This window comes from Sylvia atricapilla, chromosome 1 (assembly GCF_009819655.1).
Source record: "Sylvia atricapilla isolate bSylAtr1 chromosome 1, bSylAtr1.pri, whole genome shotgun sequence".
Taxonomy (NCBI): domain Eukaryota; kingdom Metazoa; phylum Chordata; class Aves; order Passeriformes; family Sylviidae; genus Sylvia; species Sylvia atricapilla.
In genome coordinates, this window is record NC_089140.1 from 132,546,071 (window position 1) to 132,562,252 (window position 16,182).

At 37.3% G+C, this 16,182-nt stretch overlaps 1 protein-coding gene across 4 annotated transcripts in view; it reads right to left on the reverse strand.

The window, feature by feature from the left end:
• Positions 1–5,348: 5,348 nt before the first annotated feature.
• The window catches only part of UBR5 (ubiquitin protein ligase E3 component n-recognin 5), an 85,468-nt gene continuing 74,634 nt past the window's right edge, over positions 5,349–16,182 (reverse strand). For all 4 annotated transcript variants that reach the window (XM_066334378.1, XM_066334361.1, XM_066334369.1 and 1 more), the window contains 15 exons: positions 15,836–16,056; positions 15,079–15,199; positions 14,871–14,969; positions 14,365–14,608; positions 13,668–13,779; positions 12,994–13,138; positions 12,575–12,705; positions 11,636–11,696; positions 11,181–11,356; positions 10,775–10,859; positions 9,672–9,827; positions 9,170–9,283; positions 7,737–7,881; positions 7,062–7,147; positions 5,349–5,969 (listed from right to left, as the gene is read on the reverse strand). In XM_066334378.1, the coding sequence (XP_066190475.1) occupies positions 5,757–5,969; positions 7,062–7,147; positions 7,737–7,881; positions 9,170–9,283; positions 9,672–9,827; positions 10,775–10,859; positions 11,181–11,356; positions 11,636–11,696; positions 12,575–12,705; positions 12,994–13,138; positions 13,668–13,779; positions 14,365–14,608; positions 14,871–14,969; positions 15,079–15,199; positions 15,836–16,056 (2,109 nt within the window). In that variant the 3' untranslated portion in view covers positions 5,349–5,756. The remainder of the gene's footprint in view (positions 5,970–7,061; positions 7,148–7,736; positions 7,882–9,169; positions 9,284–9,671; positions 9,828–10,774; positions 10,860–11,180; positions 11,357–11,635; positions 11,697–12,574; positions 12,706–12,993; positions 13,139–13,667; positions 13,780–14,364; positions 14,609–14,870; positions 14,970–15,078; positions 15,200–15,835; positions 16,057–16,182) is intronic.

The following is a 16,182-nucleotide window of genomic DNA, read 5'->3' on the forward strand; positions in this document are numbered from 1 at the left end:
TGCCACAGTGACTGAGACCTTCCCTCTCTCCATTCCCAAGCGTGGGAAGGGGGAGCCGGGCCAGCTGGGCTCCTCTGGACAGCACTTGTTTCCTGCGGCTTTTTTATGCCTTGCGAGAGACGCTCAAGCCCCACCAGGGCAGAGGATACGACAAGTTCCGTGGTGGGATCTGTGACTAAGCTCTGGTTTTCTTACATGGAGTTTTCTGAGAAGCAGAAATACGTGCCCGAGTAGCAAAGTGACTAAAAAGCACAGCAGGAACACACAAACAGTAAATCAGAAAAAGGTGGATTCACGTTAACAATATCTGCTGTTACCTGAGTAGTATTATTTCTGAGACATCCTTGAACTTTTATTTCCCAGAGATACCTATACAAGCTGCTTAATCTTTACGTTCAATAACAGCTCCACTCGTATCAAGCATACGGACTACCAGGGATTCCAGCTTTTTGTCCGGAGCAGTAAGTGGAACCCCGACTGATGCAGAGCAAACCCAGATGACCCATTTACAGACAAATTCTACTGGTGTGTGTAATACAGAGTTTGCTGGTGGTTTAAGGGGGAGATGCATGAGTTTCTGGACCAAAACCAACCAGCAACAGACCTTATTAAATGACATGGACTTGCCTACCAGTTGTCTTAACCCCCAAATCTGATTGTCCTGACTACTGTTTCAGAGTTCCCTAAATAAGAAAATGCCCTGTTCTGACAGGGATTAAGATCTACCATAAACTAATATAATTAGCAATAGAAAATTGCTCAAGTGTTTGGAGATAACTTCTTAAACACCTGCCCTTATTAGGCACAGCAAATGTCTACTTACACGGTCCCTAAAGATGCACAAGGAAAAAATACTGGAAAGTAAAGGATTAAGCAAACGGCATGTGGCTGTTCTTGCACCTCCACAAAAATCTGCAAACTTCTGTTAGCTTTCTTTTAAAAAAATTAAATCATGTACACAACACTGAAATACATACAAGCACATACAAATTAAATATAGCCTTATACACAATTTTGTAAGATTTCAGATTACTCAGCTGTACTTACAATTCTACCTATTTAGAACAAGCTCCCTGACAGGTGGTGGAAGCTGCATTACTCCCTTAGTTCCTCACTGCTGCAGCAGCTGTCCTGCTCTGGCAAATGTAGTAATCACTGCTTTAACTGTAATACCTGTTTCTTCCCTCCTCCAAAAGGTATTACTTTTTGGGGGAATACTCAGCTGCCTTTTAAAATGGGTTATAAGTCTAATTTTTTATATGGAAATGCCATGTCAGGTAAATTGAAGAATTTTCATTTATAAATTATAGTGAAATCTGCTTTTCAGCTTAGCACTGTTCACTCTCAGAAAATCAATTTGTGAAAAATTTCAGCATGTCTAAAGCCCAAAATTTCCTTAAGTCTCCTTGCAATCTCCTTGAAGAGAAACCTTACCATAGGTTGTGGCAAGAATGTATTTTCCAATAGGTTTGCATGACTACAGTATTCAAGCATACTCATTTGGTTAGCTGCCATTGCCACTGGACAAAGGGATACTGAAATTTCACCATTATGGGAAGGTCCTGAAACGCCTGGGAGCAACCGACTGCCTCTTGTTATTATTAAATAGTCTATTACTATAACAGTAGTTTGTGGAGATAATAGACAAAAATACCTTTATATTAAGCCACTGACAAAGGGAGGGAAACAGTCTCTCACAGGATTGTGTTTCAAGCAAGATAAGAAGTTCTGATGTGAAGTTATCCAACTCCACAAAAAAACCATTAAAATACATTAAAAATTAAAAGCCCTCCACACTTCTCAAATCAACAAATCTGAAACAGCTGCAAATGGAAGCCACAAAAGCAATTTCCAACTAGCAAAGGATCCATCAAAACTCCTGATGATGCCAGAAGTCCTGATGGGCAATGACTGCACTGTGATGGAGGCCACATTCCAGCTGTGAATCCTGTTCATGTCCTTCCCACAGATATCATGTGGAAATCACAGCACTGTAACTTCCAGGTAGTCACCTAAACTTTCACATGACCCATTCACCTATGCATTTTAATGTTTGGACATAGATTCTGCTTCAGAATAAGCTAATGCCACATATGCTGAAATCCAGTTAATCTGGACATGCACAATTTTCTATTTGATTTTAGCAGGGCTGTTACTAAATAGGCAAAATGTAGAGTTCAGAAAAAAGTCAATTCCTACAAAGTGTGAAAAGAGGAAGGGAAGCAGAGCTACTGAGCGAGGTATCCACAGTTTGCCTTACAGAGAGGAAGCCACAAAAATCCCAAGTGTCAGTGAAGCGAAGAGCACAGACACAGAAGCAGCTGAGAATGGCATTTACAGATGCACACAGAGACATGATCCACAGGCTCTGAGACCCTATAAAGAGTGAGTTAGGGCACAGTAGTAAGCATAGAAAGGAGGAGGTTAATATAAATTTAGTAAACAATCTTTCATGCGGTGTTAAGGGTGACCAGGAGCCGTGCTGAATTCCAGCTCTCCCGGAGAAGCAACCACACAGGAGGTGGTTGGTGGTGGTTGGGGAACTTCTCCCACCTGCACACCAACTATTGCAACCACAATTGCATACAAAGATAAACACTGTTAAAGAGTTGAAGAAATTTTCCTTTCCTCTGCCTCCCCGAATGCTGCTGTGCAAGGGTGTTGGTTCGGATTCACACGTTTGCCAGTTTACAGCTTTATCACTGCTTGTTATCTAGTGACCAAGTGACTAACATGCAGGAAAGAAAAATCGCTTCCAAACAGAGGTGGGAAAGACCACTTAGTGGAAAATTTCCATTCCTGGAAAATTATCAAAGCTGGAGCAAGTGATTTACCTTGTGTTGGATACAGTTAGCTAAGTAAAAGAAACCAAAGCCAAGAATTAGTCAGGGAAATTAGCACTAAAGTATCAATTTTCCCTAGATTCAGATTAGGACCTACTCTAGTAGTTGGTCATAACATTTTATTAGTAGCTACCTTTATCTACTCTTTCAGCAACGGTGAACAACTAAGGATGTAGACTACTAAAAAAGTGTAAATATTACAGAATTTAACTAGTTTCTCTACCACATTTTAAGTCAACTAACAGAAGGGCTTAAGTCAAAGGGAGAGGAGGTGTATGATTTTAATAAACATTTTTCTTATTAAAATCTTGATATAGTTTAAATATACCATACAGAGGAAAAAAGCTATTTATAAAGCTACATACATATTTCAAGTCAATGACGACAGCATTTATCATTCTAAATTCCCTCTCTGCTAATCAGAATGCCTTGTGTGTGTATATATGGTGAGCTACTGTGCTATCTGCATAACCTTTGTCTAGCTATACATTACAGGACTTAAAAAATGTTTAAGCTATATACAGAAATATATATACATATAACATATATTTATATGTTATACATACACATACACTTATATACATATACACACAATACATATATAATATATATATACAGTATTTTACATGTATATATGGCCTTTCATCGAAGGGCCTTGGATACTTCTTAGTACATCAAGCCTCACAAGGCTTTGTGAGGGAGGGAGCTTTATTTTACAGACTGGAGCTTTTATGCCTATTCTAAACAGTTTCTTTCGTTGCTTTCTATTAATTTTGCACATTTCAGTTAGAGGCAGTTTTGGTAGTGGAAATAATCACAGCAGTTTGATAGCCAGGCATAAGGTAGATGTTGCTTTGTACCTTTGTAACTTACCCTCCTTAGTATAAGAGAACAGCCATACCAGGATGAATTTTCTCTATCCTAAAATGCCTCTACCTAGATTTGTGAGGCTGTACTGCTTTTTATTTTTTAGCATAGTAAAATCTAACACAGTTTCGAATGTAAGATACACTCGAGGTCACAACAAGAAATCTAGAACAGACTCCAATCCTTGTAAATTGAAACTATCCTTTTCTAGGATGATTGATTTAGAGCAAGTATTAGTATCTGCAGAAATAATTCTACATCTATTTATCTGCAGTTTAACTGAAACACAAGCCTGAAACAGTCCATCTTATTTAGAAAACAGGATCTTCAGCATCAATTTGGCAACTGGTGATCAGAATTTGTGGTATCAACTGTACTCCATACCTTTAGCAACTAAACAAATGATGAAAACAGAGGCTTTTTTGAAAATCAGATATAGGTAACTTTTGGTCATCCTAAAACTAGCTGACAGAAAGGAAAAGCCAAAGGAGCTCTGGCAAAGGTGAGTTCCACTGGGATTTGGATGAAACATTACTTTAGCTCTTCCCAACAAAAGAACTATAACACGGACTAATGGGGTTGTAGAAGCAAGAAAGAACATCACCACTACAAAAGCTCTTATCCCTCAACACTTCAGTCTGCTAAGCTTTCATAAATTTATTTAAACACAGAAAAAGTAGCTCTTTTCTTCATTAACCAATTTCTAACTCTCAAAAATCTCTCAAGCCTTAGGGAAAAGAAGTCCTAGATTATGGTCAAATACTGCCCTCCCCAAATGCAACCAACCACTTCAAAGGTGAATACACAGTAGAACTCACTACAATGAAGTTCGAGAATTTTGTTCTAACCTAATTACCTTGAGATTTTTCAGAATAAACCACTTTTCCTTCAAACCAATTCTGTTAAAAGGAGGAGTTGCCTGGCCCATTTCTTTCAGGATTCTCTGCTAACTGTAAAATGTGGGCTAAATGTCTTCTGCACGTCAATTTTTCAGCTACAAAATTCAGATTTTTAATGAACAACTATGTTTAGTGTATGCTGTTAGCTAAAGTATAAATGGTTTAACAAATAAAAACTATTGTTTCTTCAGTATGACTTGGTACTTTGTCTGTAATTTCTTTATTAAAAAACTGTAACAAGATACTTAAAAAAAGGCTAGATACAAAAGAAGTTAAGCAGCTCACGAACATTAAAGTTTTCCAAAAAATGTATCTTCAATAATCATGATCTTATAAACATTTTACAGTTACCAGAAAGTGCCCAGGCTGAGTTTACATAGTTAGATAATGTAGTACAAGTGTTGGGTTAGAACTGGTAGTGGAACAATCTCCTGACTGTCTGTTCACTGTAACAAGGATACAAAAATGTTGATTGTGAACTATGAAATACTGTGCATTGGCCTCATCAAATATGTACAGGAAAAAAAACCACTAAAGGTACAGATTACATGCAAAATATTAGTGATGGTATCTGATGTGCCAGAGTTCAATGCAATAGAACAAAAATTGCAATGGAAGTGGTTTCATAAGTGAACAATCCCAACTCTGGGATCTGAGCTGTCAGGAACTTTTTACAAGTTCAATATACATGATACACAACTGCAGCCAACCACAAATTAAACACCATTAAAAAAAAAAGTTAAAAACACAGAACATACTTAATTTTTTATTTCGAAATTCCCTACTCCCTCTATACAAGAACCTTTGCTGAAACACTTTCCACAAAGGCAGCAGTGAATTTTCTGAACATTTTACATATTTTCCCTCAGCAAAAAGATAAATCACAGTGTAAATTATATTGTTCTGCTGTCATCTTTGGCTGGGGTTAGGCAAAGGAGTTATTGACTAGCAAACTGTTGCAATCACATATTGCTAGTGCTCCTTAGGCCTTTATGTTACAAATTTAGTACAGGAATGTTTGCATTTAAATCTCTGAAGTACCACCAGGGGTATGACAGCATTAACTTTCATAAACTTTTATAGACAAATGGAAAAATCTACAAAACTTAGCTAGTAATATTACACAGCAATACACACTTTTTATACTCTACACAAAACCAAAATTCTTGGTCTTAATGGCGAGTAACAATTTTTGTTTCAGAATCTGCTTAGAGGAATATAGTGGGACATAAAGGCGAGAAATGCAAGTGTTTGCTGTTGGAAGATGTTGGTCATCTGGTGGCCTTATTGTGATGGATGGCATAGGCTGGAATCCCTCCTCACTGGCGGGCAATGATGGACTTGAGGTCCAAAAGTAAACCTGGAATAGAAGACAGCATTTAAAATTATGATTTACAAGGCTGAGATTCATACTACCTACAAATTGTGTAGGGACAGATCAAAAAAGAACTGCATAGTCACAGCAAGTTTGATCATACCATGTTCTCCTCAATATGCCAAACTAAACTACACAGTCATTCTACTTGCTTCTGTACTAGCTTTGTGCACTTCTCTTCCTCAACTGCTCATTCATAAAACTGGTAAGAGCAGTATTCAAAATTATCCTGTATCAACAAATCCTCAGTAAATGCCATGTTCCCAAATCCATCTGGGAAGGTGGTGACTGCCAACAATACAAATTGAATCATCAATCTCTCACAAACCAGTTAGAGACTACAGAACGTAGTACTGGTACAGAAAAAAGGCAGCAACAGGGAGTATTTGGTTTATTATCTCAAGTCACACACCACCAAGGTGTGACCATAGATACTCCTTAAAAAATGTGCTCTGGGATTTCCACTTTTCAGAGTAGTACTCTTTGTTTCCTTTTAGTAGATTGTAAGGGAGAGATAGTACCTTAAAGAGTAGGAAGTTAAAACCGAACAGTTTTAAGAAGTGTATAATGAATACAATTTGCAGGAAAAGCTTTTAAAAATTAAATCCCCTGAACAGTATCTTATTCTTTCAAGCTTCTCATCAGTTACTCCTAAAGGGCTTTGAGTAGGCCACGGCATCATTACTGACATGCTACAGAGAGGACAAACACTGTCCTCAGAATACAGAGAAGTTGGGTGAGTAGATGTTCCATGAAGAGAACTCGACCTCAAAGCCCTACCAGCCCACGACACAACTGAGTAACCACAGTTACTCATCTTAAAAGCAACTGTGCAGAGCTAAACTGTGTTTCTGTAAGAGACCTATGAACAGAAAGAAGGACACACCATGCTTAATTTCAGATATATGAAGGTCTAGGATCCACACCTGTTGTTTCCAGAGCCAACAGTCTTACCCAACCCTACTACCCTTCTCTGCCACCTTAACTCTTCACAAAGGCTCTGCAGGTAGACACGGTTAAGAATCGTTAAGTTATTCCAATTCTTCTGCATGTCTCCAGTGGGAATGGACAACTTACCAGATCTTGTCTTTCCGTCATACTCATCTTCTCAACTATGGACCAAAACCAACGCTTGAATTGCAAAAGCTTCTCAGCATTTTCTCCTGTGTGAAATAAAAAGGAATACAATTCAGCTGCTACACTGGGCAATAAGATTAAGAGATCTATTTTACATGCACTGCAAGTTGGATCTCAGCTACAATCACGTTCATAAAGTCCTGATATTGGACAGTAGCAATTTCCAAACTAATAGCTTTGAATGCATGGCCAACACTGACATAACTCAGTACCACTCACACTCCTCCCTCCTGACCAAAAAGCCCAACTGCAACTAAATGCAGTTTCAAAATTAAGAAGTAAGAAGTATAAAACTTGCATCCATCACCATTTATAGTTCTAAAGAATTTTCAGAAGAAAGATATACTATCAATAATACCATCTCTGTATTGAACATCTAGTGACAGCAAAGTTGAAAAACATCTTTCTCCACCCTCCCTTAAGTGAAGGTAAATACTTTCTAAGGAATGTAAAAAAATATCTCAAGTAATACCTTTATTACAGCGTTCACTGGCTTATTAACTAATGCCAGATTCTTGAAGAGATAGTTCAAGTTTAATGCTGGTAACTACTCCACACAGAAAAACAGTGTTAAGTTATACCTGTAACTCTGTTTATGACTAAGTTATTTCATACCTGATTCATCATTGAAAGATGTAAAGCTGATTAGCATTTGCACATTTACTTCACCACAGCCATTTACCAGCAGTCTGAAATCTTCTGCTGTCAAATCTTCTAATGAATTCTTTGGAAGTACATCCAGAAGCCCCTTCCTCATTGCCTTATGTGAAAACCAAAAAATGCACATTGTGACCCTGTGACTTTTAAGATTAACTTTAAACACATTACTGAAAAGTTTTGCGTGAAATCCCTTTTAACTCAAGATTCATTATTCTCTGAGCTGTTCTTTTTTTTTTTTTAAAGCTTTAATCTGAGATGCAAATCTTCTGAAATAAAGAACTGCACCAATTTTTAAACCCTACCTACTAGAGCAAAAGAAAGCAGTAATGGTTTGAGCTAGTATTTCACCAGAGGCAGAAGCACATGCACTCATTTAATGCTAGAATGTTCAGGTATTTTGGTAAGCTGTGCTGAATTTGATGAAAATTTTAAAAAAAACCTTCATCTTGCATGCTACTTTTACTTTGCTTCCTCAGACACATGCCAACTCTGTTCAAATATATTACACACACACAAACACACACACATACATGCACACACACATATATTCTATAGAAGTAATATCCTGAAAAGACAGGAAATTCCATATTCAAAATGGAGTATTATAAATCAATTTGCATTAGAAAAGTCCAAAATGAATACAAGTGTAAGGATTTTCAATTTTTAAAATAAGCAAGAGTCAAACTATTAATATATGCAGATGTGGATATCAAGGATCTTAATTCCAGGAACAGGTTCTTTCTGTGAGAATTGGGATCTCAGCTGCACAGAGGCAACGTGGCAGCCTGCTCCCCTATCTCAGATGTGCAGCAGGACACCAAAATGAGCGCAAGCAACAAAGTTTAGATGTAGCAGCATATGACAGACTGGCCTTCATCAACTGTCTACTAAAATATATTATTCCCTAAGTGTTATTTGACAAGGGCTTAAAAATAGCAAATAATTTTTAATATGGTTTTCTAGTCAATTTTTAGATTTCTTGCCAGGTTTGTAGAAGTGGTTTTATAAATGATTTTTCCTTAGAACAAGGATGCAAACAATCAAAGGTAATAAATTATTAGAACAAAGTAGCTGCCAAATACCAAGTTCCAAGAGGATTAGTGCCATTTGAGCTCAAGAAATGAACGTATACATTTAATCAAAGAGACCCACTACAAAAGAAATCATCTTTCATTCTATAAAATAAATTACTCCAAGTACTCAGTCTTCACAGTACTGCATAAACAGCTATACAATTAAAAAATATATAAAAAAATAAATATGTTTAATCAAGCTGTCAAGACTTTAAAGAAACCTGATTAGCAACACCAGAACGAGGAGAATAATTAACTGACTGAAATATTTCAATTTTTTTTATTCTTTTAAAAAAATCTCCACTAAAGACTTACATGTAAAGGCTGCTCTGCTACTACCAACATTCGGTGTTCTGCATATTTCCGGACATACTCGTATACATTCTGAGGAGTGACTGGTATATTTACACCGTTGGAAATAAGTTCAACCTATGGCAAAGAAAGAAGGAACATTTAAAAAGGGGAAGGAAAAAAGGGATATAAAGGAAATGAGATTATTACAACCACCATAGTATGCTGTAAAGTGATTTACTGCTTAATATACCTCCAAGCCAAGCAAAATTCACTACTACAGGTTTGTTTTAAAGATTCCATAGGACTACCTACGGTTGCCAGGGTCTATGGTAGGGTCTGTATTATTTTCAACGAAAAACATCCAGTTTTTCCAGGCTTCAATGTTTAAGAACACTGCACTGAATCAAGGAAGAGTAAAATGTTTTATCTACCATCTGAGAAGAGCATGGATATGTGCACACTACAACCTGCATTAGCTGTCAAAAGTCTGAAACTACAGAGCCACAGATTTAGCCATGCTTACCTGCCCTCCACCCTCCTCCTTACACAGGTCTATTGCAAAGGCTAAATCCATTGCTGCAAACACTGCATCAGCATCTGTACTCTGGGAAGCGAGGATAAGTTGCCGAAGGCTTTCATACATAACTGGATCGAAAAAAGCAAAGTCGTGCCAGTTCACCTATTAAAAAAGAATAGAGGTTTGAGACATAACAGGTGTTCAAAAATGTATTCAAAATTATGTGATCTGTACCAGATCCATGCACTAGCAACAAAGTATACAAACACATAGAAATAAACGCAGTTAAACTCTGACTTTCAGTTTGCTTTAGAAGGTACATTAGAATACTGGAAGGAATTCAACAAGAAAAACTTGAAGAGAAGAATTAGAAGGCAATCACTTTTGGAAGACACCACGGGGTATTTAAAGGTCATTTCTGCCATGGACTGTTTTTCATTAAAAATTATAATATGTTGGATACCTGATTATGTGATCAAAACTGAATTTAAGGAAAGACCAGCAGACCAACTTGTTTTAAGTTTGTTGGATCAGACAGAACTTACAATGCCATTGACTAATGCATCAAAAGTGCTGTACATTATTAGTTTTTACTGGGCCAGCGTAGCAGTTTTGGTCAAAAGTTTGGGTAATTATTGCTCTGAATTAAATTATCCCTACACTTGAGACAAAATTTTAATTACAAATTAATTCCATGAGCTCTCTCAAATATCCAGAAAAATGCTTTTCTGTAAACTATTGCCTAGCATTGTCTAACACTATAGTTTCTGAGTCTCAGGAAGAAAAAAAGCAGAGACAGTATGTAGTTTCTGAAGACAGTTGAAGGCTAACCAATTACAAATCATTACATCTTAGTCAAATACCTGCCTTCTACATCAACTCTGTTCAAAATCTAGGAAGCGAAAAAATTGCCAGTCCTCAAATTAAAGACCTCCATATAGTTCCAGTATCAACTCAGTTAATACATATGTGGTATGTATTACATACCACATATCTATTACATTACATATTATCTAGTTAATACATATGAGGTTAGGAGGAAAAACTCCAGTTTTACAGATGAGGTTTTAAGTAATTACAGGAAACTAAATTTTTTATGTTCAACTTACCTTTCTGCCAAGTAGAACTTTGATTACGTGTCTATTTAACGTGATGGGACATAGTTCATTCTGCAACAAGCACAACCCTAGGATTCTGAAAAAATGTTTGGAGTTTGTTTTGGTACAGCAGAAATTACACTAGAGATCATTCAGCAAACTCACATTTAAGAATTCCAATATTCTAAGATTTAAGCTGGAGCTAGCTTTCCAAAATTATCAGTCACAAATGAAAATCATGGACATGCATGATTTTTAAAAAGGATAAAAACTTTTTAAAGGATAAAAAATTAAAATTTAACAGGAAAAGAAACCTCAAGTTGACATATTCAAATTCCCCACTATTTAGGCTCAGTATGAGGAATAGAGACCATTTAAAAAAAGCTTTTTCCAGCCTAAAAAGTTAATGGTAGCACACCTGCCAATGTTTCGGAAACAATTCAGCCTTGCTTCTGTGTTTTTACCAGGTCTTGGTGTATAAAAACCTCGTTTTCCAGGTTGGTAGAAAAGTGGTGCATTATCATCCCCATCATCTGTATCATCTAATTCCATATCTACTACACTGCGGCTGGATCCATGTCGCTTTCTATTTTCCTGTTTTGAAAGTCAAAACAGCAATTAACACACTTAATTCTAGTCACTGACACACATCAAGCTATTTCCTGCTAGACCCAAAGATTCAGATTCCATTGGTTAAGAATTCCTGTGATATTCTTAATTATGACATTTTATACTTTTGACTAATTACTGTTAATCCTTCCAAAAGAAAATGATTAAACAGAACTTCATCTTGCATGATAAAGAAAGCTTCCAATTGTTTCTGGTTTTAAAATAAACTGATTCTTACATAAATTTTGTGCAACAGGTCATTACCTGCACTTTATCTGAAGAGTCTAGCAATCCAAGATCCAATATACTGTCAGCACCATTCTCCCTTGAGAAGGGAATAAAAAAGCAGATTTATTTTCACCATCACAGATTCAAAGAATGATAGAATAGTTTGGGTTAGAAAGGGACCTTGAAGATCATCTAGTTCCAACCCCCATGCTTTGGGCAGGGACACTTTCCTCTAAACCAAGTTGCTCAGCCTCATCCAACCCAGCCTTTGAACACCTCCAGGGATCTACAGCTTCTCTGGGTAACCTGTTCCAGTGCTTCACTCTCCTCATAGTAAAGAATTTCTTCTTTTTATCTAATCGAAACCTACCCCCTTTCAGCTTGAAACCATTCTCCCTTGAATTGCCACTACATGCTCTTGTATAAAGTCCCTCTCCATCTTTTTGTTGGTTCCCTTCAGGTCACTGGAAGGTCACCCATAAGCTTTCTCTTTTCCATGCTGAACAACCCCAGTTCTCTCTCAGCCTTTCTTCATAAAACAGGTACTCCGTTCCTTTGGTCATCTTGGTGACCTCCTCTGGACTTGCTCCAACAGGTCCACATCCTTTCTGTGCTGGGGACCCCAGAGCTGGATGCAGCACTGCAGGTGGGGTCTCACCAGAGGAGCAGAATCCTCTCTCTCAGCTTGCTGGGAACACTGTTTTTGATGCAGCCCAGAATACATCTGGCACATTGCCAGCTCATGTCCACTTTCTCATCCACCAGCACCCATCAAGTCCTTCTCAGCAGGGCTACTCTCAATAAAGAACTGTCATATTTTGAAACTAGTCAGAATAGATTAAACCAAAGCTAAAAAGTTACTTGTCCAAAGAAAAATATCTAGACTATCAAGGAGTAAGCTGCATGTCTTGGAGTTATATGTAGAACAGTACAAGTACTTTGGCCATAAAAACAATTCTCGCTTTGATACTTTACCTGCCATGTGCAATAATGAGTTCCATTGCTTCATCCACTCTTGCTCTAAGGGAATCTTCACTAGCTAGTAACAGAAGCAGCTGAGCAGGAGATAATTCCAATAACATTCCTGTGATTTTACTTGCAAATGCCTGGGGAGAAATGAGTGATAAGTCTCCTCCAGTTCTCTCATTTTCAAATATGATCTTATGAAAGTTTTGGTATTTTAAATAAAGAATGCATTACAAGATACCGCCTCCTAAGCTAAATAACAAATTAGAGAAACAAAATCTTAAAAAATTAAAAAGAAAATAAAATCAGTCTTATATGTTTGAATACTTTCAATTATGTTTCAGTTACTTCAATCATGGATAAGGAGATAAATTTTTACATTACAAGATGACAAGAACAATCATTTAGGTGTATTAGGGAAGTCTTACTGGTTGCATTGCTTGCACTCGAGGGTAGAGCCGTTCTCCAAGGGCTTGTCTGTGTGCTGGGAGAGGGTCAGGGTCATCACTAGGATTTCCTTCTGATGCTGGTCTAAAAGGCCGTGTGTCAATGGACAGTTGTCTTCTGAAGTCCCTTAAGATAATCAGAGCAGTTTGTACTCATTTCAGAGGAAAAATGCAAAAAAACTCTGGAAACAAAATTATTTGCACACAGATTCATATTAGCATTAGCTTTCCTGCTGGAATAGTAGTGTTGCTCATAGCTGCTTGGAGAGAATGAATCAGAAAGAGAGAATCAAAATGAACCAGAGATTTTAGTATTACTTGTGTTTTGGATACAGCAGTCAGACATGCCACCAATCGTACTGTTGTTTCTAAACAACCTCACAATTCTTCTATTCTAGTACACAAGTTTTTGTTATTGTTTTAGCAGAATAGACTGATGGCCTGTGGTGGAGACATAACCTATTAATGCTAAAGTAAGCATAATAATTCTTAAAATAATTAAAATTAGAGACTTAATTTCAAGAAATTACCCTGCAAATTGCTCCTGAAAAAGACTCCTTTAACTGGAGGAAGTAGAAGTATCTTTCCTGATGATATCCAAGGCAATTACTCTATTTGACAAAATATCTTCATCAAGTTAAAGATTTATCACTTACCTATCCCTATCTCTCCGAGAACCAGTTCGCAAGCCACTACTTCTCCGCATTTCTCTCTCTCGCTCCCTTTCCCGATCTCTTTCTCCCCTATTTCGCAATCTCTGCATCAGACCTGAAGGGCAAAAAAACTCATAAACTTAAACATCTTTATATTTCTCTCTCCTACCTAAGTCTCAGTGTACAGAAGACTAATTTTTGGAAGAGCTTGAAAGACATCAACGAGACAGAACCACTTCACTTGAAGCCGTGACTGGGTTCAGCCAAACTTAAGAAAGGACCTGAAGCATTTGTACCAACTTAAAAATGACAAAATACTTTTAAGAATTTATATATACTTTCAAAAACATTAAAATGTGTTTGAGGAAAGTCAGACAGAGCAGCCATACTAAAATGTATAAGCTCTCAACAGCTAAAATCTTAACAATTATTACCTGCTGGAGCAAAGGATGCTCAAAAAATCTGAGCACATCTAAAGCAGACTCTTGTTGCAAGAAAAACAAGAGGTTCCTGTTTTTGAAAGTGTGAGAGGGGAAAGCCAATTCCTTGCTCCAGAGAACTAACACATAATTTTTATGGATGCTGGGCTGAGCTAATAAGAGATGTCTCTGGCACAAGGCCAAGTATTTATATGCCAAAAAAAAGCTCCCAAGGTTTTTATGAATATATTCTGTAGATTAACTGCTGTTCAATCACTTACTTGTATGGGTACCCTTGTTGGCATTCTGAATGCAATCTAGATTTGGCAGTTTCTCATTTGACAGAAAAGCCTGTGCAATAGCAGTATAAAAGCTTCGTGCTACACCGCTGCCTTCTCCGGGCTCATCCTTAAAAGTAACTTTCACTCTGTGTACAGCCATCGGAGTGGTAGCACACCTGCGACCAAAATGATTGTTGAGCTGCCTCATGGTCTGCTGAATTAGAAGATCTCTGTCTCGATCAACCTTGTAAAAAATACAAAAAAATTTCTTTTTTAACCAACTCTCATACTGAGAGACTTTCAGCTTCATAACAGATTCCTGGACACTGCTGCACATCTTCAAAAATATCAATCAGACTGGGAAAACTACAGAGTAATTGCAACATAACTAACAAAATATGGCTTAAGACACTTGCAGACTCTGAAATACAACTCTTCCTATCAAGTTACTGCAATAATTCAACTTTTAATAAAAGTTTATTCAAAGATAAACTAACATTTTTTACCTCCAGTGTTAAATCCCTTGATTGCTGGTTTCTAAGTTTTTCCATCTCCCTGCGGAATTTTGATTCCTTTACTTCAAAGCCTCCTAATTCAGTCAAGATCTAAAAATAATAATAAAAAACAACAAACACAAACCCCAAAATCAGAATAATCAGGGAGAGTCACAATTTAGCTTTAAGAGGAACTGTATTTCCAGTGAGAAATACATACTGATCCAGGCTCTGCTCCAACATCTTCCATGAATACTCTACCAAACAACTCCAATGAAAGGCGCCAACGTCCCAGCAACATGTCATGAGAAATAACCATGCCCATGAAGCTACACTGCGGCCTGACAGAAAGAAGAAAAAAAGATACGTGGAATCAAGTTAAATTTTGGACACATTTTGTGTACTTCAGCTTTTTCTTGCCCTCTGCTTCAATTAAGTTTTTTATTGCTGATAAACAACAACTCAGTACACTAAGTCTGTGGACAAAAGCACATGAAGCTGCTTAGTATGAGTAGAAACACAAGTCTTGCTTCCAAAGGGTAATTACTCCAAAAGGATGTAACTTTTGCTGCTACATGGAATTCACTGTTACTGAAAGGTAACCAAAGTCAACCAAGACCTTAATTTCTTTTAAAACAGCTGTAATTGAAGTGAGGGCGGTTGAATCCCTAACTGCATTAAGTGTGGGCAGCACCACCAGACAGAGATGCAAGCTGTTGATTCCAACTCCTCAGCTTGGCTACACAGGACATCACAGTAGGTCTGCAGCAGGAAGTCAGGGAGTAAAGGAATTTGTCTACAGTTTGCACAGACCTCTTTGAAGACTGTTCAACTATTCACTTTAGATGCTACTAATCCCAAACTACAAACGCAAACTAAATTAAACTACCCATTTTAATTTATAAAAAACTTTCCAGGGCCCCAAACAGCCATTTATCAGAGCAGTAATATTTGAAAGTAATTTTTAACTCAGTTACCTGAAAGATGTGAGGGGTGGCCCTTCACTTTCTGTCAATCCTATCTCTGCCAACAAGCTGCTTTTCAGTTGTGCTGCAAGATCGTGAGCTGAAGGCCCTGGTTTTGAGCTCTCAGATTCTTCTGTAGGCACATTTTGTTCTTCCCCTTCCTTCTTTTGCCGATTTTGCATGCTCATAACATTTTTTAAGTTGGCTGCGTAAGACATTTTGGTTGGAAGAACCTAAAGGAAAAGTAAAATTTAATTGCACTTTCAAAGTAGCCTAGAAGGCTTTTTCAGCACATATATTTGTAGATATGTATTTTAAATCATACAAAAGTAAACCCTCAATCATTTCAATAAATACAG